The sequence below is a fragment of the Capricornis sumatraensis genome, chromosome 2, assembly GCF_032405125.1.
Source record: "Capricornis sumatraensis isolate serow.1 chromosome 2, serow.2, whole genome shotgun sequence".
In the NCBI taxonomy this organism is placed as follows: Eukaryota; Metazoa; Chordata; class Mammalia; order Artiodactyla; family Bovidae; genus Capricornis; species Capricornis sumatraensis.
The window spans coordinates 202,792,310-202,814,953 of record NC_091070.1 but is presented as its reverse complement, the minus strand read 5'-3'; the positions used below and the strand labels follow the sequence as shown (position 1 = coordinate 202,814,953).

At 56.4% G+C, this 22,644-nt stretch overlaps 2 protein-coding genes across 9 annotated transcripts in view; both read left to right on the top strand.

Moving 5' to 3' along the window:
* ST3GAL3 (ST3 beta-galactoside alpha-2,3-sialyltransferase 3) overlaps positions 1 to 12,718 on the top strand; it is a 195,290-nt gene extending 182,572 nt beyond the window's left edge. For 4 of the 8 annotated variants that reach the window (XM_068965255.1, XM_068965254.1, XM_068965258.1 and 1 more), the window contains 3 exons: positions 5,844 to 5,990; positions 6,168 to 6,314; positions 11,708 to 12,718. In XM_068965255.1, coding sequence (XP_068821356.1) covers positions 5,844 to 5,990; positions 6,168 to 6,314; positions 11,708 to 11,797 — 384 coding nt within the window. In that variant the 3' untranslated portion in view covers positions 11,798 to 12,718. The remainder of the gene's footprint in view (positions 1 to 5,843; positions 5,991 to 6,167; positions 6,315 to 11,707) is intronic. The other 4 variants (XM_068965261.1, XM_068965260.1, XM_068965259.1 and 1 more) reach the window with 2 other exon arrangements.
* A 4,392-nt stretch (positions 12,719 to 17,110) lies between these two features.
* ARTN (artemin) lies at positions 17,111 to 18,170 on the top strand. Its single transcript, XM_068961762.1, has 3 exons — positions 17,111 to 17,170; positions 17,454 to 17,601; positions 17,683 to 18,170. The coding sequence occupies exons 1-3, from the start codon at positions 17,111 to 17,113 to the stop codon at positions 18,168 to 18,170; spliced, it is 696 nt and encodes a 231-aa protein (XP_068817863.1).
* The last annotated feature ends 4,474 nt before the right edge of the window (positions 18,171 to 22,644 follow it).

The window sequence follows — 22,644 nt, the reverse complement described above, 5'->3', positions numbered from 1 at the left end:
GGACTGTAGACCACCAGGCTCCTCCATCCATGGGATTCTCCAGGCAAGAATACTGGAGTGGGTTGCCATTTCCTTCTCCAGAAGATCTTCCCAACAGGGATGGAACCCAGGTCTCCCGCATTGTAGGCAGACGCTTTACCATCTGAGCCACCAGAGATGTATGTGTATGTATATATATATATATATATATATATATATATGTATATATATATATATATATATATATGGCGAATGTTTTCAACCTCTTTTTGTCTCATTCTCACGTCATAGCGGGTGGAAGCCCTAATGGTTCAGTGGTAAACAATCTGTCCGCAGTGCAGGAGCTGCGAGAGACATGAGTCTGATCCCTGGGTAGGCCCTTGGAAGAGGAAATGGCAACCTACTCCTGTATTCTTGCCTGGAGAATTCCGTGGACAGAGGAGCCTGCTGGGCTACAGTGGAAAGGGTCTCAAAGAGTTGGACATGCCTGAGAGACTAAGCGTGCATATCATAATAATCATACTGTGTATTGAGATATTTGTAGATAGTCCTGGGTTATAAACTCCTTTTAAGTAAGGGGAAAAAAAAAAGATTAGATCTGTTCTCTTCATTATTCTGACAAACTGCCTCAGTGGGGCAGTGGAAACTGTCTGAAGATTTTAGCCCTGAGAGGGTCAAGATCAGATTTGTGTGGAACTGAAGGCAGGCACAATGGAGGCAGGGAGGCCTGGTGGCTCCTTGGAGTGACCCCAGTGAGCTGGTGACCTATCCTCAGGGGGTGGCAGCCAGAGGCGGGAGTGAACACCCCTGCCCTGCTCCTGACTGCAGAAAGCCAGCCCGTGACCAGGCCCTCCATCCAAGACCTCTCATCTTGGCAGGCAGACTGCTCGCCTCCCAACGGAGGAGCAGGAAGAGGCTGCAGGAGAAGCAGCAGGCAGGGGCGCCGGCAAACACGGCAGAGCCCAGCTGGACCAGAACATCTTCCCAGATGCTCTCCCCTGTTGCTCCTGGCTGCTCTGGCAAGAGCAGAGCAAGTTGCATCAACAGGAGAACGGCGGCTCCACAAACACGAGCCAAGTCCAGACTCTGAGTCAGGCAGGGACATTCCTGGGAGAGGGATTCGACCCAGCATTCAGCTCACAGGTGGCCTTGCAAGCGAGCTTTGACCTTTCCAGGCCAGCTTTATAGTCCACTGTGTTGTGTCCTGTGGGTCAGGGAAAATGAGATGTGAGAAGCCTCAGGCTGTTTGGACAGGCCTTCTGGAACAGGGCTGTGTGCTGGGGGCAGGCCTGGCAGGGTTACCCAGCGGTAGGAAGGCCTCCAGCACCCTGCCCTCCTGCAAGAAGCCCAAGGGCGAAGCTGGTCCCCGTTTGATGTGTGTCCATGAACCGGCCTGTCTGTGGCCTCTAACAGTGCCAGCCACACCCTCTGCCTCACTCTCGGCTTCTGTGACACTCACTCAGAACCATAACAAACAAGATTTATTGAGTTCTTGTCACGTGCCAGACGTGGTGCCAGACGCTGTAAAACACACAGCGCCTCATTTCATCTTCATGACTGTCAAGGACGTGCTCCTGACATCCCCATTATCCACGAGGACCTGGAGACCTGCAGGATCCCATGACACACCCCGGTCGCACACATGTGGAGTCTGGATGTGGACGTGGGTTTTCCCAGCTCCAGGGCCCGAGGTCCCCCAGGGCATCCCACTCTCCCTGCCTCCTCGTCTTACCCTTGGTTCTCAGTCTCGGCAGGCTCCTCTGCTCCACCGACCCCTTCAGTCTTGGTGTCTACAGGGCTTTCCTCTCTTCCCACCCCACACAGAGATTCTAAATCTCAAGTCATCAAACCCCTCGCCTTCAGGGACCCCGTGCCCTTCGGCAGCGGTGTAAGCGTGTTGTGTGTGCCTATGTATGACTGTTCTGAGGAGGGAAGCCGCAGCTTTTATTTGAGGAGACGGGCTGAAGTTGTGTTTACTTGGTATGTGTCTGCCTGGGGGACACCATGGCAATGCCCCAGGCAGATCCTGGTCTTGGTGGTTTCTCCTTTTCCTGGAATCCCTGAGGAGGCGCTGCACCAGGACAGTAACAGGTGCGGAAAATGAAACAGCAGTCCCGGATCCCAGCGCCCTGATGCAGGCTCTCCGGGACTCGAGACCCAAGCGCAGGGCTTGTTCCTGCCTCCACTCCCACCCCCACCCCCACCCCACCACATGCCAAGGAGCTGCAGGTGTGTCTGTGACTTTGCATCTCCTGCCACTAAAGGTGACTCTGGTTGTTGTGCAGTCTAAGTTGTGTGTGACAAGTGAGACACACGTGTCCTCGAATCCAAGCAGTCCCAGCAGTCCTTGCTCCTCCTGGAAAACAGTAAAGATGCGAAGAGACACGGAAGCCTCTCTTCCCTCTCCACCCTGGAGCTCTTGTCAGATTCTCAAAGGGGGCTTGAGATCCTGAGTTGATTACCTGCCATTTCACACCGTGGTTCCATACAGAACCCTTTAGCACATGGGAAAAGCCAAGAGATGTCTCCAAGAGGGAATCTCGTGTCACGGCAAGACCCAGGCTCTTGAGCTGAATCCAACTCAGATTCTCCCCAGCTGTGTGCCCCCGGGCGCCTCCCCTCGCCTCTCTGAGCCTCAGTCCCCTCTGTGAGATGGAATGCATGACACCAACCGCAGCGACCCCTGACTCCCCTCAGAGCTCCCAGCGGGGTGGGTCGAAGAGAGGCCCTGTTCATCCTGACTCTAGGCCCCCTCCCTCCTGAAGTGGGCACAGCAGTCATGCTAAGGAATGGGGTGGCAGGAGGGACACTCATCCTGGCATCACGACACTCAGGTTTGCATCCTGCCCCAGCCACTTACGTGACTTTGAACACATCACTTCGTCTTAGGTCCGCACCTGTGAAGTGGGTGAAAGTTGCAGAGACATAAATAGTATCTGAACACCGGCCTGCAGCCTCCAGCCCCCAGCTGTGCCGTCCCTGCCCTCCCCACCCCTCCTGAGCAGCCCTTGGGCTTCCTCTTTGGGTGTGTGTGGGCAGGTGTGGGCAGGAACCCGGGGCTGTGGGGGTGGGGGACGATGCTGGGGCCTGCCTGGCTCTGGGGAAGGGATGGGGGCTGTGCTTGGCTTGGCACAGTCTGGTACCCACCATTCCTTCGGTACACGGAGGGGCTTCTCCCCAGTTTTGCACAAGAACTTGGCCATTTCCCCACCTTCCCCTTTCTTGCTGGCTCTCGCCCTGGCCATTACCTGCTTACACACATATGCTTCTCCTGGGCACAGAGGTAGCAGACACAGGAGGAACTCGGTCTGGGGTCTGCTCTCTCATCTGTCTAGGGCTGAGACCCAGAGAAGTTTGCCCCCAGGGCTGATCCATTGAGCTGACACGTGGAGGACAGATAGAATTTGCCCAAGATGGTGGCGTTGCCACAGAGGTGGGGGACACAGGAGGGGGTGGCTGGAGCAGACAGTCCATTGAAGGCCACGAGCCTGAAGAGGTACAGAGGGCCGTGGAGGAGCGGGGATGGAGTTCACATCCCCGTCACACTTGAGGTCGCTGCTGGGCCACAGAAATGAATCAGACCCTGAGCCCCTGCCCTGGGGCTCATGTTGGTGTTGATAGCAGCTGAGCAGCAACTGTGATCTGGGCACTCAGCCTGAATTATCTCCTTGAATTCACGCAACATAAGATAAATACCCTTAGAATCCCTAGTTTATCCATAAAGAAACGGTTAAGTTTCTTGCCCAAGGCCTCCACGCAGCTGAGGGACCAGAGCCGAGTTTGGATCCAGGCCCAAGATTCTTCTGTCTTAGTCAGCTCGTGTTGCTATAACAAAATACCACAAACTGGGTGGCTTATAAACAACAGACATTTGTTTCTCACAGTTCAGGAGGCTGGAAGCCCAGGATCATGGTGCGGGCAGACCTGGTGTTTGGTCAGGGCTTCCTGGTTCAGAGATGGCTCCTGGTGCATAGATCGTGGTGCCCTCATAAGGAGCAGGAGATCTCTTTTGGACCACTTTTGTAAGGGCACTGATCCCATTCTTGAGACCTCTACCCTTGACCTAATCACCTCCCAGAGGCCCACCTGCTAACCATCACCTTAGGTATTAGGCAAACGAATGAGGAGGGGGGGAACAAACTTTCAAACCATAGCCGATCTTAACTCCATGTTTTTTCACCTCCCAAAGGTGAGAGACTATTTCTACCTTGAGATGAAGGCGTTCAGAAAAGGCATGAGGAGGGAGGAGATGCGAGTCTTAAGAAACAAGTGAGGTGGATCAGGTGGACAGAGGTGGGGAGGCCGTTATAGACGGAAGCAGCAGCAGCAGCAGTGGAAGCATGAAGGTGTGAATCAGCAGGTGGGGACTTCAGATGGGCAGAAATGGAAACTGGAGCAGCAGGCGGGGTTACTGGCTAAAAAACTCAGATCTCTCGTGGGGCAGTGGTGGTGTGATCCAGTATGTATACAGAAAGATCATTCTAGCAGAGAGTGGAAAGTGGTTTGGGAGGCAGAGATGGCCCATTCTGGGCACTCATTACATGTTTGTTGAGGAAATGAATGTAACTCAACAATTACTGTGTCCCATTTACGTCCTAGTCCTACTGGGCTCTGGAGAGTTAGTGGTCAATAAAGCAGACACTCTAAACGGCCTCATTATGATAATCCATTTGAAAGACGACGAGACCTGGACTTTAGGTGGTAGCAGTGGGCATGGGAGGACAGGATGGATCTGTGGGATCCTATAGAAAAGACAGTCAAAAGAACCAGATGACCAGCAGGACAGAACAGGCTGGAGAGATGAAGAGGGATGTATAAAATCGATTCCCAGGTTTCTGACGCGGATGATTGGATGGACAACAGAGCTTGGGGAACACGGGAGGAGCAGATCTAGGGGGACCAGAAATAGCCGAGCTGTCCAACAACAGAGGGTTGCTTACATCGCCTAGGGGACATGCCTCCGACCCGCAGGGTTGGTTTGTGACCTTCTCTAGCAGTTCTCGGGAGCCTGGCTACAAGGGCGGGAAAGATGGGTGAATGGGTTGATCCAAGTTCATGGTTCCCCTGGGCTAGGACAATAGAATGCAAAAGGCAGGGGAGTTGAAGGCAATCGCGAAAGAATGGCTGAAGCCATCTACTCGAGAGACTAGACCAGGGAGGGCTTGTATACTGAACGGAAAGGCAGGGCTGGGAACCAGAGGAAGGGAGGGAGGAAGGAGGAGAGGAATGTGTGGCCCCGGAGTGGACCCCACGGTGTCAGGGTCCAGAGCTGCCGCCTTTCCAGTCGGGCTCTGCGACCCCTGAGGGAAGAATCATCCCATTTGGCAGATAAAGAAACTGAAGCTGAGAGAGCTCGTCACTTGCCCAGAGTGACCCAGCTCCATTGGTGGCAGAACGGGGGCTGGAGTGTTCTGCTGTGCCGTACTAGCTCACGCTCTGTCTTTATTTTCCAGGTTCACTTTAGAACAGTTGACTGAGAGCGAGGAAATTCAGCGGAAGGGAAAGGAGGCGAGCCCCGCAGAGCAGATAGGAGAGAGAGGGCAGGCTCCTCCTGGGCCCCTCCGTAGCGGCAAAGGGGAGGGGCACTGCTGGGCTGCTGGCTCTTCTTCTTGGCCTGAGAAGCCCCCAGGCCAGAGCAGCACAGCCCCGGGCCCTCCCTGCAGCTCACGTGGTCTCCTCTCCGCCCCACATCCTGTGCCCCGGCCCTCCAGCCTGTTCGTTCTCCATGCCCCAGGCTCCCTGTACACACCTCATGCCCCCCTCCTGTTTTCTCACTTGCCTGCACACACTTTGGGTCCCCACCACTCCCCCGGGCCCGTCATAAGCTGTGTGCCTACTCACGCCCACTTGTGCTGTGTCTACAGAGTGCCTCGGATGGCTTCTGGAAATCTGTGGCCACTCGGGTGCCCAAGGAACCCCCCGAGATTCGCATCCTCAACCCGTATTTCATCCAGGAAGCCGCCTTCACCCTCATCGGATTGCCTTTCAACAACGGTCTCATGGGCCGCGGGGTGAGACATCTGGACCCTGGGAGGGGGAGGAGGGGACTTGGGCCAGAGGTGCCTTGGCAAGGAAGGACGGGGGCCAGGGTGGGAACAGAGGGCTCAGCCCTCATGAGCGGAGCTCAGCTCAGGGGAGCTTCGCTGAGGGTTTCAGCCTCACTCTGCCCACCTTCCCTCGCTTTCCAGAACATCCCGACCCTCGGCAGTGTGGCAGTCACCATGGCACTACACGGCTGTGACGAGGTGGCAGTTGCAGGCTTCGGCTACGACATGAGCACACCCAATGCCCCCCTGCACTACTATGAGACTGTGCGCATGGCAGCCATCCGAGAGGTGCGGGGCTGGGCACGGGGTCGTCCCTGGGCTGGTCGAGGGAGGGGGCAGTGCCAGCACGAAGGAGAGACTCTGACCGTGTGTGCACAAACGAATGGTCAAGGGATGAGCCAGTGGCGGGGCTGGCTGCTCAGAGACCCCTGGGAGGCCCTGCCCCACCCTCAGCTAAGCTGGGCCACCGGGGGTCCTGGACCACCGCGTCTCTGACCACAGCATCCTGCATGTCCCTCTCCCAGTCTCCTCCTTGAGCTTCCCCTCTGCCCGCCGTCCCCTCCGCCTGCCCCTTGTCCTGGTGCAGCCCCTGCCTCCTCCTTGCTGCTCCCTGGTCATCCCGTGCCCTTCGGGGTGCAAGCTCAGGGCCATCCTCCCTACTTCAATTCCTCTATCCCCCCAGAGAACTGCCTCACCCCCTCAAACAACCTGCAGACATTGCCTCTCAGTCTAAGGATGCCCCCAGTACCTTCTCCACCCTTCCCCGTGGCCAGGCACTGAAGCTCTTTAGCATCCAGAGTTGCTTCCCAGGTGATGAGTATGTTAAGTTCTCCCAGACAGCCAGCCTCTCCTGGCCCCTCTCCCTTCATAGCAAGAGCCCCTGTGGAAAACCCGAACACCCTCTGCTTCTTCCCCTCGCCTTCCGCTGCTCCCTGCCTGGACCCTGGGCATCTGCGGCTTGTGCTTAGAGCAGCTTCTCTACTCCTGCCTCTGGGTGGCGAGGGTTGTTAGAGGAAACCTCTTGTCCATGCAGACTCACAGCTCAGCAGCCCTTGCTCCTGCTCAGCAGTCTCTTACAGGCCGCCTCCAACCCACTGAACTGTTCAGATCTTATGCTCCCCAAAGCTCCCTCCCTCTCCTCCTCCCTGCAGAGAGAGGAGAAAAACTACTGTTGCCGGGCAGGCTCTGCCCCTCTCCTTCCCACTCAGCCCTTCACCCCTCGCAGCCTGGCTTCCCCCTTCACCTAAGAGGACTCCCACCAAGGTCACCAGTGACTCAAGGCTGCCAAGTCCAAAGGACACGTGTCAGTCTTGTCTTTCCTGATCGCTTGGCAGCGCCTCCTGTGTTGACCGGTGCTTCCTCTGAAATGCTCTCCTGCTCAGACTCTTGAGTCCAGCTCTCAGTGCCCTCCTGTTCCCTCGCCACGCTCTCCCATTCTCTTCCTCCATGTCCTGGACTTCAGTCCACCCCGAAGAGTCAGCATTAACTACGCTCCGTCCTAGACAACCTTCTTCTCACCCTGCACATTCCCCAGGAGATTCACACCCATCCAGGGCTCTGTTCCCATCTATATTGTTTTAGGCTTTGGGGCTTCATTCAGGCGGCCTTGATTGTGAGTTATTTCAAGGATATAAGAGAGACTTGAGGATCTCTTGGGAAACAACCTTTCAGCTGGGCCTCCTATTTACTGGAATGGGGTTCAGGAGTAGTAAGCTCCTCCTGGGTCCAGGAGAGCCCCCGACCTGTCTTACGCCTCGGCAGTGGCTCCAGCCCTGCCTCCTGTTCACCAGGACCCTGTGGAGAGACCCTGTCTCTCCATCTCTACCTCTCTTCACGCACCTTCTTGCTGCCTCGTCCCCTGCCAGCACCCGCCCCAAATTGCTCTCACTGCTTTCACCTGCCCCCTGGCTTCCGTTTACTCCTTTACTGGGTCTCTTACATATTCCTTTTATGTAAACTTTATGTAATGGCTTTCGGGAGAGGGTGAGAGGCAGTAGCTGGATCAGGAAGGGCTTTTTCTGCCATAGGGAGGAAGAGTGGACTTTGCTCTGAAGGCAGGAGGGAGCTGTGGACCAGTTTTCAGCTGTGGATGAGTGTGTGGTAGGGTCACTGTGGCTCCGACATGACAGAGGGTCCAGGCAGGAGCAGAAGCTAGTTGGGATGCTGTCTCAGCAGTCTAGGCCAGAGATGAAAGTTCACCGGAACTGTTCAGTGAAGACAGGGAGACAGAGGCAAGAACTGGTTAGGATTTTAAATCAGCAAGGCCTGGAGAGGGCCTCCATGCGGAATGAGGTGGAAGGACACACCTTCCCTGAAGCGCTGGTGGAGGCTGTTCCCTCTTCCACCTGCTGTGTCTCTCAGTTGTCTTACCCCCACCCCCTTCATCATCCTGCAGAACCATCTGGCTCCAACTCGTGGCATCTGCTGCACCACCTCCGTGTGGAGTGCTGAGCAGTGCTGGCGAAGAAATCAGATGGCCTGGGTTCACAGCCTGTCTGTATACCTTCCTTTCCTTACCAATACATAGGGTAATGAGAGGTCTGGGAAAGAGTCAGTGTGATAATGTGTAAAGAAGGCCTGGCCATAGTAAGTGCCCGCACGTGTTTGCCATTATTATTAATCGTAACGTTTTCACACCTGCTTATTACTGTTGCCTCTCAGCATCCTAGAGGAGTCCCTGAAATGCTGGCGCCTGGGTGTAGGACCCCTGCTGCCCCTCGGGGTGTCTTCAGTGGGCAAGGGGGCCCATTCAGCACCCTGGCCCCACCGCCGCTTCACAGCCCATTTTCCCAGCCCAGTGGGAGCGTGTGAGATGCGAAGGTAGTGAGGCAAGGGCTGAAAGCCGGGGGGGATACTGAGGGATGTCAGAGGCATTCATAAAGGAAGAGAGAGAGTAGAGAAGGGTCAGAAGATGCGGGATCCTGGAGACCCCAGGAGGGCGTGCCTACGGTCACCAGCGCAAGGCGCCAGTGTGGCACGGAAGTCCTAGGAGAGGTGCTGAGGCGTGGCTGCCGGAGGTACCAGTTAGGGGCCCGAGGGCCGTGGTGAGCTGTTTCAAAGGAGCAGAGCGCAGCGGCTGAACAGTGACTGTGGCTCCCACCAAGCGCTCTCTGGGGAGGCCAGGAGGAGGGAAGAGGAAAGGGACTGAGCAGTGGCCAGAGGGTGAAGTGGGCTCGCACAGCAGTCTCCCACAACAGGGAAACCTGGGCTGGAAATGGAGATTTGCGAGCAGTGAGCACAAGGGAGGCATGGATGAGGTGCCTCAGGGAGACGTCAGAGGAGAAAGTGCGAAGGTCAGGGCAGAACCATAGGAGCACAGAGATAAAGACGGGAGCTGGGAGAAGGACGGCTCTCCTGCATCCAGAGTCAGGGGTCCTGGTGAGGGTGCCAGAGCCCTGCCCCGGCCCATGGACAGTGCAGGTGCCGTGGAGTGGAGGGTGCTGGGAGCCCCTGTGCTGTGTGCACGGGGCAGGGGTTGAGAAAAGATCCCCAGAGAAAGGGCATTGCCTGGCCCAAGAGAGAGGCACCCTGGCAGACTTTCCTGTTTACGCTTTTATTATGAACTTGTCAAACATATTCACAGCAGAGGAGAAACTAATGAACTCCCACGCGGCGTCGCCTCCCGCCCCCAGGTACCAACACACGCCAGGGTTGTCCAATCTGCTCTTCCTCTCAAGCCTCCCCTCCCCGCTGGTTACTGGGACACAGATCTCAGGCATCATATCATTCCAGCCATGAACATTTCAGCAACCGTCTCTAAAAGATAAGGATGACATTTTAAAATAAATATTACATCATTATCACACCTGGAATTTTAACAATAATTCCTTTTTTAAAAAAAGTCCTATTGCCTTGTAGTATTGGTTTGTTTGGTTGGTTGTGCTGGGGTTTATATGCTGCATGTGAACTCCTAGCTGTGGCATGTGGGATCCAGTTCCTGCACTGGGAGCAGAGAGTCTTAGCCACTAGACCACCAGGGAAGTCTCAACAGTAATTCCTGAGTATCATCAGATATCCAGTCCTCTGCTGACCTTTCAACCCTCAAAAACTCCCAATAGATATTCTTGAAACTGACCCATCAGACTGGTTGCTTCTTCTTGGGGCGCGATGCAGGCATGGGGGAAGTAAAGAGCTGTGCGGGTCTCTATGCTTGCTTGGATCCTGGCCCTGCCATTCCTCCATGCCTTCATTTTCTTACCTGGAAAATCTCATCTCATTCAGCACATATATGTAGCGCACCTACTCTGTGCCAAACAGTCCCTGCCTTCAAAGGCAGATGGGGTGAGCCAGAAGTTTGAATCTTCAAGAAAGGGACTTTCCTGGTGGTCCAGTGGCTAAGACTCCGTGCCCCCAGTGCAGGGGGTCAGGTTCCATCCCTGGTGAGGGAACTAGATCCCACATGCTGCCACTAAGCATTCACATGCTGCCGTTAAACATCTCGCATGCCGAAACAAAGATCCAAAAAATTAAGACCTGGTGCAGTCAGATAAATAAATAAGTAAATTTAAAAAAATAGATCTGCAAGGAATAAGGGTGAATCACCCAGGGGTCTGCACCAAGGAGGGGCAGCTTGCTGACAGTTGAGAATAATTCCAGGAGCCAAAGGAGCCAGAGGTTCGAGGGAAGTCACAGGGACAGTTGAGCAGATGCAGCAACGAATGGGGAAGACTCCGCCACCTCCAAGCACCATGGGGTGTGGATGCGAGGGGAGAAATGCGTGTCTAGGGGACGCTATCCTTAGGGGCAGCCAGGTTCGTGGTTAGCACAGAAAGTTGAAGGGGGTGTTCAGAGAAGAGGAATATAGGGGATCTTGCCCAAGTTTCAAACTGAAAAGATCTGGCAGGTTGGAGGAGGCTGCTTGGATCAGACAAGACCAGACAAAAGCTGTAAGTTCTTCACGCCAGTAAACAGTGGCTGTGAACATCCTAGGGTGAGCCGGATGCCGTCGGATGCAACAGGGCAGTCAGCTGTGTCCAGACTGTGATAAAGCTGTTGGCTTTCATCATTCCTTTATTCATTCAGTCCTGTTTCATTCTTTGAGAGACTTAGTCATCACAGCTTCCTGGCACTGGGGAAAGGAAAGAACCTGAGCCTGGGTGCAGTCTTCCCCAGGAAAGCCCTGGAAGGTAGCATCTTCCCTCCAATTTCCACAGTAACAATAAAATGAGCCTCTGCCCCCACCTCCCTCCTCCGGCTCCTCTAATCTGAGAGGCAGGATTTCATCAGCTGCCCCTAGGCCTGGAAAGTGGATTGCGTCAGGGCAGAGAATGACTAAGCCACCCCACGTGGTTCCCTTTCCAGCAGGGCCCACCCCCCAGGCTTGGGCCAGACCTAATGACTCACATCGCTTGACCTTGGGGTGCCAAGGGCCTAAGGGCCCAGAGAAGCTGCTGGGCAAGGAGGGGTTGAAGGAATGGGAACGCTGTTGGAAAGCCTCCATCTCTAAGGCTTGGAAGAAGTTAAGAGGCACAGTCTTCCTGAACAAGGGAAAGGGGTTAGAAGGTTATTTTCTCCATGTCCTGGGAAAGGAGGAGGGTGAGCCGCAGCACTTCTGGAGTGGCGGAGGGTGGTGGTCTCAGAAGAGGGCATGGAGCCCTAGGAACCTGCAGCATTCTAGTAGGGCTCCGTCCCTGCAGCCACTTGGGCTGTCCAACTGACTGCCACTCCGTCTTCCCTTTCAGTCCTGGACACACAACATTCAGCGAGAGAAAGAGTTTCTGCGGAAACTGGTGAAAGCGCGTGTCATCACTGACCTAACCAGTGGTATCTGAGGTGCACCCAGCACACGGCCACAGAGGTCCAGCCACCACCACCCGCCCACTTCACTGGCCTCAGCCTGGCTCTGGCCTGAGAGGCACGGGAGCCTTCAGACCGGGAGAAGGACCATGCCACGTGGCCCCAGGAGTGGCGAGGCCTTGGCAGGGCAGCCAGAGCTACGTCTGCTCAGATGCCAGCCTCAGAGCCCACCACTCGGCCTTCAGCTCAGCCTGGGCCCTTGAAGCCAGAAGGCCAGGAGGCCACTGGTTGTGCCCAGCGGGCCCAGCATGCAGGAGGCGGACGCTAGGCAGCAAAGCTGCTGCCAGAATCATTTCTCCAATCAGTGTTCGGTGTATTATCACTTTGTGAATTTGGGGTGGGGGGAGGGTAGGGATAATTTATTTTTTAATCAGGTTGGAGATGTCATGTTTGGTCCACTGGCCATGCAGAAAGAGACCCACTAAAGGGCCCCTCAGGCAATGGTCCCAACAGGCTCCCCATAGAGTAGGAGTGCCAGGACTAGCCTGTGCCCTGCTCCAGGCCCAACAGAAGGTGGGCAGGATCTCAGGCCAGCCCCCTCCAGCTCATGACAGTGTTTGGCCTTTCTTGGGGAGCAGAGGTGATAGTCCCACCCAGCTGCCCCACAGGGAAAACCCGGAGCCATCCTTTTAAGCCAACAAGATGCCCCTGGGCTTGAGCAGAAAGAACTTAAGAGTTCCGGAGGCATGGCCTGGCCCAGCCTGATGGGAACGGCCGCCACCCCCACCCCAGCTGCAACCAACCCCTAGGACAGTGCTGCAGGCCTGGAGCAGCCTACCCGGCAACTATTTTAGGTTTCAGCAACGAGACTGCTAGGCCCTCGGGTTCTGCCTTTAGCCTGGACCAGAGGGAAGTGAGGTACCAGGACTTCACCCAGGCTGCGGCAGCCCTGCTGGGCAGCCATCATGGAAGCAATAAAGCTCTTCCCTGAGCCCGCCTCCTCTCGCTTTCTCTGACTTTCCCAGAAGATTCAGGAACCCAGGGCTTCAGCAGCTGCCCTAAATCCAAGGGCCATCTCTCCAGCCTTCTTTCCACCTCTCCCAGCTGCAGGACCTGCGTGGTCACCTAGGGGCCTTCTGGAGCCTCCCCTGTCTCACAGCAGTCCCGCACCCTCTTTGCCTTGAGAGGCAAACCAGGGGCATCAGGACATGCCCTGGAATCTACCCTGGTGCCCCCCTACAGGAGCTAGAGGGCAAGGGACTGAAGGCCACAGCACTTAGGAGAGCACCGCTGGGTCATCACAGCCCGAGCTCTGCAGGGACAGAGACTCCTGCAAGCAAAGAAAGTGGCACTGCCAAGTACCCAACACAGAGCAGCCCACAGACCTCACCCACTCCTGGCAGCCCCACCCTCCCCCTTGGCACACGGTCTCCTCTCGGCACCCTCTTCCTGCACAGAGCAGGAAGGCAGAGCCCAGCTCCAGGACCCCCCAGCAAGCAGTGGAAAGGACATCCCAACTATACCCCCAGAGCCCTGGAATCTGCTCTGTCCCTTCCCTTGCTTGGCAGACCGGCCCGAGAAAGGCCAGCACACGCCTGCCCCTGAGGCCATAGGCCTGGGTGTGAGTTTCCTGCCAGAGCTGCCACGTGGCAGCAGGTGGGGCAGGCTGGCCCCTCACCTGCCATCCCAATCTGAGTGCCATCCCCTTCCGGACTCCCACATGTCCCTATACTGTGGCACTTTGTCCTCAAAAACCTCCTGGGCGGAGGAGAAAGCAAAGCCCTGAGTGAGGGACAGGGAAACCTAGAAACCAACCATTCTGCTGGAGACAAGGCCACTCTGATGCAAACTCCAGTGCGAACTGTGTGCTACATGAATGGTGCCCCCTGTAGTTGTACAGGGCATAGGCTTCATGCCAGCAAGCTGCAGCCGTGGCTGATAGAGCCCTGGGGAAGATGCCCCCGCACAACTGGGCAGCTGGCTGTGGGCAAGCAGAGCTGCTCCCTGCCTGGGGACAGTCAGGCTTCTAGTCCCCACCGCTGCACGTGAACTGCTCTCCCCAAAGGCGTGGCTCTCTGCCTGCATACACCAGAATCACCTGTGCAGATGTGGAAACCGTGCATGCCCAGTCTGATTCAGGTCTGGGGGTGGGCCCAGATCTGGGTAGTTTTAAAAGATCCACAGATGGTTCTGACACACAGCCAGAATACAGCTGGTCCAAGCGCGTCCCCTGAGCACTTTCATCCCCACCCACGGCTTCCAATGGTCGGCTGGTCAACAGTTCCCAAACTGCTATTTCCAGCCCAGCTCTCTTCACTTTCTCCAGGCTACAAATTCAGTCACTTCCTGAACATTTCCACTAGGATAATCCACAGGTCCCTACAGCTCAGCACGATCGACGCTGAACTCACGAGCTCCTGTCCACAGCCTGCCTCTGCTCCAGGAGCCCCAGCCAGAATGAATCCCCTCCACCTGGTCACCCAGACCAAAGGCAGACTGTCCCACTGCCCCACCCCATCCAATCTGGCACCAACTGAGTTTTCAAAAAGGTGCAGCCCTGAAAGAGCCCCCGAAGCCCCACAGTCTGCCCACAATTCACTTCATATTCCTCTCTCCCCCAGAAGCCTCCTGACATACCTCCAAACCATCCTCACTTCAGCCAGAGTTAGCCACAGAAATGCACATTTGATCACACCATTCTCCAGCCTGAAACAAGTTCGGTGGTCCCCAGAATAAAGTCCAGCCTGCCTATGAGGACACACAGCATCTGCTTTTACTTCTACCCATGTTACTCACCCAAGCTCCATCCCACCAGCCAAACTGCCATAATTAGGCAGCTTAAATATGACCCTCCAGCTCCTACCTCAAACCTCGGTGCAAACCTTCCTCCTCCGGGACCCTCCTCTTCTTCAGCCTCTGGCACCCCCTCCTACCACGCTGCCCTCGCTGTGCCGGGCTGAGCAGCGGTGTTTGCAGGTGTGTCTGTACTCCAAGCCCCAGGCGGCAGCAGAGGGGAAGCGGTGGGTCTAGGGAGGGGCTGGGGCCGCTAGAGCCGGGTCGGACCTTGAAAGCCCCAGCTCGGTGCCTTGCGAACTTAAGGAGTGCGATGAGTCTGTTGAGAGAAGAAACTAGTGGTGGATCAGAGAGAGCAGCTAGCACAGAGTGGCCAGCCAGGACGACAGGAGCCCAAACGCCAGTGGCCCAAGGCAGAGACCGGCCCATCCCCTCCCCCTCCCGCCCTCTGCCCGGCCTCCCAACTCCCTACTCCAAGTGTCTCCAAACTCTGAACACCCGGTGTCTGCGCCTCTGCACCGACCTGGGGGCCCTCCCCAGTTTCTCCTCCCCTCTACCTCGGGGGACCTTAGTGGAGCGAGGGGCCCCGGATTCCGGAGGGTGGAGCGGCCAGGTGAGCCCTGAAAGGTAGGGCGGGTGGGGGAGCGCTCGGGCCCCACCCCAGGATCCGGTGACGCCAGGGCTGGAATTTGACACCGGACGGCGGCGGGCATGAGGCTGCTGAGGGATGGAGTTGGGCTCTGCCCCCAGACGCGGCCCACGGGCTCCGCCAGCAGCAGGTCCCTCGGGTCCCAGCCCTCGCTGTGTCCCGGACCCAGAGCCCTGCACTCGCGGTAAGCCGACAGCCCAGGGGTTAGGGGGGAGCGGCCAGGCTTGTCCCCTTCCACTCCTTTCTCACATTCTCCCTCTCCTGGGCCCGCTGTGCAGCTCTCCGCCCCTCCCAGCCCCCCTCAGTCCCTCTAGTTGCTTGTCGGACTACGCTAGCCCTGCCTAGCCCTGCCCGCTGGCCGTAATGCGAGGCTCCTGCTGCCGCTACAGGGCTCAGACTGGCTGCCAAGACCTCGCTTTTGGCTGAGAGAGCCGCGGCCAGGTGCACAGCCCTGGGCATGAAGCTTCTGGGCTGCAGGGGAAAGCCCGGCTCTGGTTCCAGGAAAGGTCCCTAGAAGAACAGGACACAGAACGCCCCTGGTGAGTATCGGGCTGGTAGATGGGGTGGCCAGGCAAGGGCTGGAGGACCAGGTGGCCCCAGATGGCAGCGAGGGAGTCGGAGGGCCTGAGCTGCCCACAAGAGACCTGCTCCTGGGCTCCCCCTACTGCAGGGGCCTTCAACCCTACCTTGCTAGGCTTTCCTTCCATCAGTGAGAACAAGTCACTACCCTGGCTCCTCAGGCCCAAATCCTGCTAGGCGAGCACATGTGGCGCTGGAGGGCCTCACCAGGGAGACCTGGCCCTCAGGCACAGCAGCATTCTGTGCGCTGGGCGTGAGGTTGGAGGTGATAGCTGGGACCCAAGAGCAGGAGCCAGTGAGGGCTCATGAAGGCTCCAGGGCTCCAGAGAGGTGTTTGGGAGTGCCAGGAAGTATGGGCTCATAAAAATTGATGGGACTCTGAAAGGCCAACTGGGCTCAGGAAAGATGGTTCATGGGGGAAACTTCCAGGCTGCCAGATCCAGAGGGAGCTTGCAGGCGGACAGTCCTGGACCAGCTGTCAGGGTGGCTCAGCTCTCAGAGACCAGGCTGGTGTAGGAAGCAACTCTTGGGAGTTGCTGGGGCCTGAGTCTGGCTGTGGGTAGGGGGAAAGCCCACCCTCCTTTGAGTCCACAGGCTTGACAGATGCTGCCCCCTGGTGGCCATAGAGAGCCATGGCCCAGACCCCCTGTTCCTAGAGGGCTCCTCAGCCTCTACCACCTGCTGGCTCTTGAAGGATGTCTGTGGTCAGAAGAAACTTCTGTGGTCAGGCGGCTCTGCATCCAGACAGAGATCACGGAGGAGCAAGGTGCAGCAGCACTTGGGTGGGCAGCACAGGCTGAAGCCTGGACCTCACTATCATCCAATAACTCAGGGCAACCCACAAGCACCCTAATTCTTCTCTAGGACACAACTTCCTCCTCTGCAGTATGGACAGCAGGCTTTCTGTGAGGTCAGGGTGTCCAGCTGCTCCCTTCTCCAGCCCTGCAGCACAGAGCAGGAAGTTCCCTTCCCCGCACAGCTTGTGGGTCTACCCTTGTGATTTTGGATAATTGCTGAGCTTCTCTCTGAGCCTTGTTTCCTGGTCTGGAAAGTGGGGATGATATATACCATTTACCTCATGGGAGTTATGGGGTCTGAAAAGAAACAGGTGCAAAGCGCCACCACATAGTTAGGTTCCCGATGCAGCCACTTCTCCTCTTGGGTTGAGCCCAGCTGCCCAAGCCCCTTGTCCCTCACCTGGAGAAGCTCAAGTGGAGGGATGACCTGCTCTGAGGATAACTCATCTCTCCATGTTCCAAGCTGCCTCAAGAGGAGGGTGGGGGAACAGGTCGGCTACAGCTGATGGGAGCTCCTGGTGTTGACAGAGATGGAGCCTGGACGTGGAGGCCCTTCTGTGCTGCCCCTCCGGGCCGGGCCTAGGCGGCAGGTAAGTGGTTCTCCCAGAGACTTCTACCGGGTATTGAGGAAAAGTGGCTTGACCTGGGAGGGAGAGCATGGCTCCGAGAGGGCAGGTATCAGAAGTGGGTGGGGAAATGGTCAGGAAGGGAACAGAAGGAGGGAGCAAGGTCAGTGCCCTCCAGAGATCCTTTCTCCTGGCTTCCTGGGGCTGCTGGCCCATTATCCTCCAATCCCTCTGTCGGGCCCCAGCCCCTTCCAGACCCTACCAAGCTGTCCTCTTCCCCACTGAGGCTCCCCATCGTCTCTTCTAGCAGCCTGCGCTATGGCCCACCCTGGCCGCTCTGGCCCTGCTGAGCAGCGTCGCCGAGGGTGAGGCCTCCCTGGGCCCCGCGCCCCGCAGCCCGGTCCCCCGCGAAGGCCCCACGCCCGCCCCGGCGTCCCCCGCGGGCCCCCTGGCCGGTAGGTGAGAGGGCAAGAGGGCGAGGGCGCGTGGCGGGGCGGGCTGGCGGGGGACCCGAGCGTAACTGCCTCTCGTTCTAGGGGGCCGCGCGGCCCGTCTATGCGGCGGAAGAGCCCGGCGCCCGGCGCCCCCGCCGCCCCGGCCCGAGCCCCCGCCGCCAGCGCCCTCGCCCTCGCCCGCACCCCCTCGCGGGGCCCGCGCGGCGCGGGCGGGGGGCCGGGCCGGCCGAGAGAGCCGGGGAAGCCGCGCGCGGGCCGCGGGGGCGCGGGGTTGCCGCCTGCGCTCGCAGCTCGTGCCGGTGCGCGCGCTCGGCCTGGGCCACCGCTCCGACGAGCTGGTGCGCTTCCGCTTCTGCAGCGGCTCCTGCCGCCGCGCGCGCTCGCCGCACGACCTCAGCCTGGCCAACCTGCTGCACGCCGGGGCCCTGCGGCCGCCCCCGGGCTCGCGGCCCGTCAGCCAGCCCTGCTGCCGACCCACGAGCTACGAGGCCGTCTCGTTCATGGACGTCAACAGCACCTGGAGGACCGTGGACCGCCTCTCGGCCACTGCCTGCGGTTGTCTGGGCTGAGGGCTCTCTCCGAGGGCGTGCGGACAGACCCTGACCCGTGGATCTAACTGCCTGGGATCACTGGGGGCTCGGCCGGAGATGGAGGCTTTGGCCGTTTGAGTGATGGACATCAGCCCTGCAGAGATGGAGGCACGATTGACCGGCAGCCCCAGGGCTCCCACCCTGCCGGCCTCAACCCCGCAGACACCAGAGACCTCAGCTGTGGAGAGCCGAGGACCCACTGCTCACAGGCTCTGTCACTGCCCGGGCCAGGAACCCAGGACTCCTCTAGAGAACCCAGCAGTGTGAGGTCTCAACCTAAGCCCGGGCCTGGGGGGGACAGATTTGGAGACATGTAATTCGCCGCCGAAGTGCCTGTGATGGAGCGGGCCTTGGACTCTCTGGTGGGAGCTGGACCCCTATTTATTACTTCTAAGTTATTTATTTACTTCTGTGGTTTGTCAGATCCTTTCCTGGGCTATGGTGGCTGGATGGGGGATGGGTAGAAGCAGTTGGATGGAGATCCTACCCTGACCGTCCTGCTCACAACTATGCTTGCTCACTCAGCAATCATAGGCCTGGCCTGGGACTGCTTGCCCTCACCCAGCAGCTCTGGGACCTGAGGGGCATGGAACGCAGGCAGAGGAGGTGGCAAAGATGTGTTCGCTAGTCCCAGCAGGCCAATTCACAAACCCCTGCACAGTCCCCAGCAGTTGGATCCTGGGGTTACTGGTGGAGAAAGCCATTGCCTTGAGACCTCAGGCATGCTGGGGGCTTGTTCGATGGTAAAGATTGCACCACCCCACTGTCACTGGTCCGAGTCCTACCCTTCAGAACACCCTCAGGTGCATATACTGCCTGTGCTTGCAGATAGCCCAGCACGGGGAGCTCACTACCCACATTCTGCGAAGCAGCCCACGTCAAGAGAGCAGCTGAAAAGGCTGTGGGTGGGGAAGAGGGTGCAGTGGGAGGCTGGTTTGGGCGGGATGAAGCGCAGATCATCATGGAGATAAGAAAGCAGGAAAAGACTCTGGGTATCTAGAGGGACCTGCATCTTGGGTGATGAACAAGGATATTCATTCATTCATTCAACAAAGATTTATGAAGTACCTGTTTTATGTCAGATGCTGTGCAGACAGCAGGGCTACAGAAGTGACCCCATGATCTCTGCTACTAAGCTTAAACCAGGAGAGACAGACGATAAATAAATAATTTACATAAATAGTTATTTAAATTCAATTTGGCCAACAGTATGAAAAAGGACCAGAAGCTGAGAGGTACACACCCTCATCTGGAAGGAAAGAAGGAGAGGTTAAAGGCTGACCCTATCCCTCCACACTGTCCCCAAGTCATAACACAAAAGTCAGCACAATGCCTCTGAGCTTCTGTGTATGTCCCGTGAAACCTTGTTTCCTGGGCCCTATGAATTTGTCCTATATGATTTTTTTTTTCTTTGAAATTAAGATCAGGACACGTATTTGGATGCATGACGGGTCTGTGGAGCCGTGGGACACGCAAGGGGTGGTCAGGAGGCCGTGGGGTTGCTGATCTGGAGCTGAGGAGGCAGGTCTGTACTGGAGGGTGATTGGGCAGCTGTTAGCACAGAGGCAGGAGCTGCAGCCAGGGGTGCAAGAGACTCTGTAAGAGCAAGGCAGGTTGAGGCTGGGATCCCTCAGGCATTTGCTACCATTAACCAAAATTCCTTCCCAACTGCCTGAATGCCTGCCTACTTTGGCACAGATGCCCCCTTCTCCCAGGCTAGAGTGAGGAGCTGGCAAGGGCGCTTTGAAGGCTGTATGCGTCGAGTCAAAGAGGCAAAAAGAGTCGTGTTTGCATTCTTCTGCTTTCGCTGCCTCAGTTCTAGGTGCCCCCCAAACTTTGGTGTGCTCATGTTGCCCTCAAACACCCCCTTGGCCCCTCTCCCTGCTTCCAAACTGATTCAGAATCTTCAGTCACCAACCCCTACCTCCAACCAAAGAAAATGGCAGCTTGGAGACATCTCACGAAGGCCGTGCCCTGGTCCTGGCTGGGGATGAAGAGGAAGAAGTGGAAGTGTTAGTCGCTCAACTGTCTGACTCTTTGCAAGCCTGTGGACTGTGGCCCGCCAGGCTCCTCTGTCCATGGAATTCTTCAGGCAAGAACTCTGGAGTGGGTTGCCATTCCCTTCTCTGGGGGTGAGGAAGGTCCTGTCAATTTCAGGGTCACTGGAACCAAGGAGCCCCTGATGAAAAGACTTGAAGGCCCGGTGGAGGGTTTGAAGGGCAGGCTCTGGCCCTCAGTGGACATCTGTGCTCTCAGAGCCACTTACAGGAGATGGGTTGAAGCCATGTCTGGCAAGCCCCATAGAGAGACAGCCAGGTCAGAACCTGAGCCAAAGGTGCTGGCTCTCAACACTCGAAAAATTGTCAGTCCCGGGGAGAGCAGGTTCCCCCCTCTCCCCCCAGCCAACTCAAGGCTGAATTCTGGGCCCTAGAAAGACTGCCCAACACTGTACAAAACTGTGGATCAAGCCACAAGTTCTCCGTAAGGAACACATTCCCACAAGAACTAGTCTCAGTTCGCAGCTCACAATGAACCAATTGTGTTGTGCTAAGTTGCTTCAGTCATGTCCGACTCTTTGTGACCCCACAGATTGTCGCCTGCCAGGCTCCTTTGTCCACAGGATTATGAATACTGGAGTGGGTTGCCATTTCCTTCTCCAGGGGATCTTCCCGACCCAGAGATGGAACCCGCATCTCTTACACCTCGTGCATTAGCAGGCAGGTTCTTTACCACTAGCGCCACCTGGGACGCCCCTATGAACCAAATCCCTCTTCAGAAATAATAAAATAAATGAAGCATTTTTCCCAAAGGGAACAAGTTGCAGAGCTCCACCTCTCTGCCTACAATTTAGCAGAGGTCACCTGACACATGGCCTCCACACAGATGACTCTAGAATCTCCATTTTTGACTGTCATCTCTTTCATATTTGCAAAATGATACTGCCCATTTGAGTGATCTTCCCAGCACTAAGGTATGATCTCCTAAGGGGTATCAAGTCATCACCTCTTGCAAGACAGAAAACTACAGATGGCTTTTTTAAAAATATGATTGTATTTATTAATGACTGCTGGGTCTTGGCTGCGGTGCGGGCTTTTCTCTAGTTGTGGAGAGAGGAACTACTCTCAAGCTGCTGTGTGCAGGCTTCTCATCAAGCTCTTTTTCTGGAGCACAGGCTCTTGAGTGCTCAGGCTTCAGCAGGTGAGGCGTGTGGGCTCAACAGCGTGGTGCACGGGCTTAGTCGCTCTGCGGCATGCGAGATCTTCCCAGATCAGGGATCAAACCCGTGTCTCCTGCATTGGCAGGCGGATTCTCTACCACTGACTCACCAGGGAAGCCCAACAGACGGCTTTGACTTGACAGTTTCCCCACTTCAGGGGGCACCCAAACATCCCTTTAGATTAGTATCCACCAGGAATCAAGGTTTGGGCAAACCCGTGTGCTCCCCCTGCCCCAGCCAGTGGTGTTCCTCCTCTTGTCCAAGGACTACCACATTTCCCCTGGCTAGAGAGACCTGTGCCTGAGTGCGTGTGGACTGGCTACCTATTTTGAAAAGGAAGGTAGGGTAGAAATCTGAGAAATCAGAGAAAAGATCTAGGAGAATTTGTGCCATGTGAGATCACGTCTCTTGTGCACAGGGGTGGTGCTTCACCTGTTTTGCAGCTGGAGTGTCCTTACAGAAACTGATGAAAGCCAAGGATCCTCCCCACCCCACCTCCCACTTCAATGCTGGAAAAAACACTGATGTGGAAATCTGGTGAAGAGTTTGAGGGAGCCCACAGACTTTCTGAAGCTCATTCAGAGATTTCGTAGGAGTCCATGGCCCTCGAGGTATCCTGCCCTGTTCCAGATTATTATTAATAGTAGCTAGAGTAATTCCTCTGTCTGTGCTCAGGCCCTCCTTTACAGGGTTCTCTGTATGCATTATTTACAAGCCTCCCTATTCATCAGCCTTTTTCTATTGAATGTCTTCTTTCCCTCTGCATTTAAACTTGCTTGAATATATCACGGCACACACACAAAGACACTGTGATTAGAAATATATAAATATCAATATACAATCTGCTTACACTGCTCCTCCTTCACTAAAAGAGCTCTTGCTGTGGTCCCTAGTGGCCTCACCATTGCTAAACCCAAAGGCTGCTTCTCAGCCTTCAGTCCTTTGGATTCTCGGAGGCACCCAACTTTGTCACTCTCTTGGAACACCTGTCTACTCTTGACTCTCCATCCCATCCTCGCCTGGATTTTCTCCCACCTCTGCTCATTCTTAGACTCTTTTGGGGTTCCTTTTCCTCTCTCAGCCCCTTAAGAACATCAGGGCTCTGATACAGGCCTTCTCTCCCCATTTTACTCTCCCTGGGCAATATGACCAACTTCCATGATTTCAGTTACCACCTCCATGCTGGTCATGCTCTCACTGTATCCCCAGTTTAATCTTTCTCCTAAGCTCAGCCTG

What these genes read in the sequence shown, in the direction of transcription:
- ARTN (XM_068961762.1), top strand. Translation starts at nt 17,111, where the DNA reads ATGGAGCCTGGACGTGGAGGCCCTTCTGTGCTGCCCCTCCGGGCCGGG. An exon ending in GGGCCGGGCCTAGGCGGCAG is followed by an intron (nt 17,171 to 17,453) that starts GTAAGTGGTTCT and finishes CGTCTCTTCTAG; the next exon opens with CAGCCTGCGCTATGGCCCAC. An exon ending in CCCCGCGGGCCCCCTGGCCG is followed by an intron (nt 17,602 to 17,682) that starts GTAGGTGAGAGG and finishes CTCTCGTTCTAG; the next exon opens with GGGGCCGCGCGGCCCGTCTA.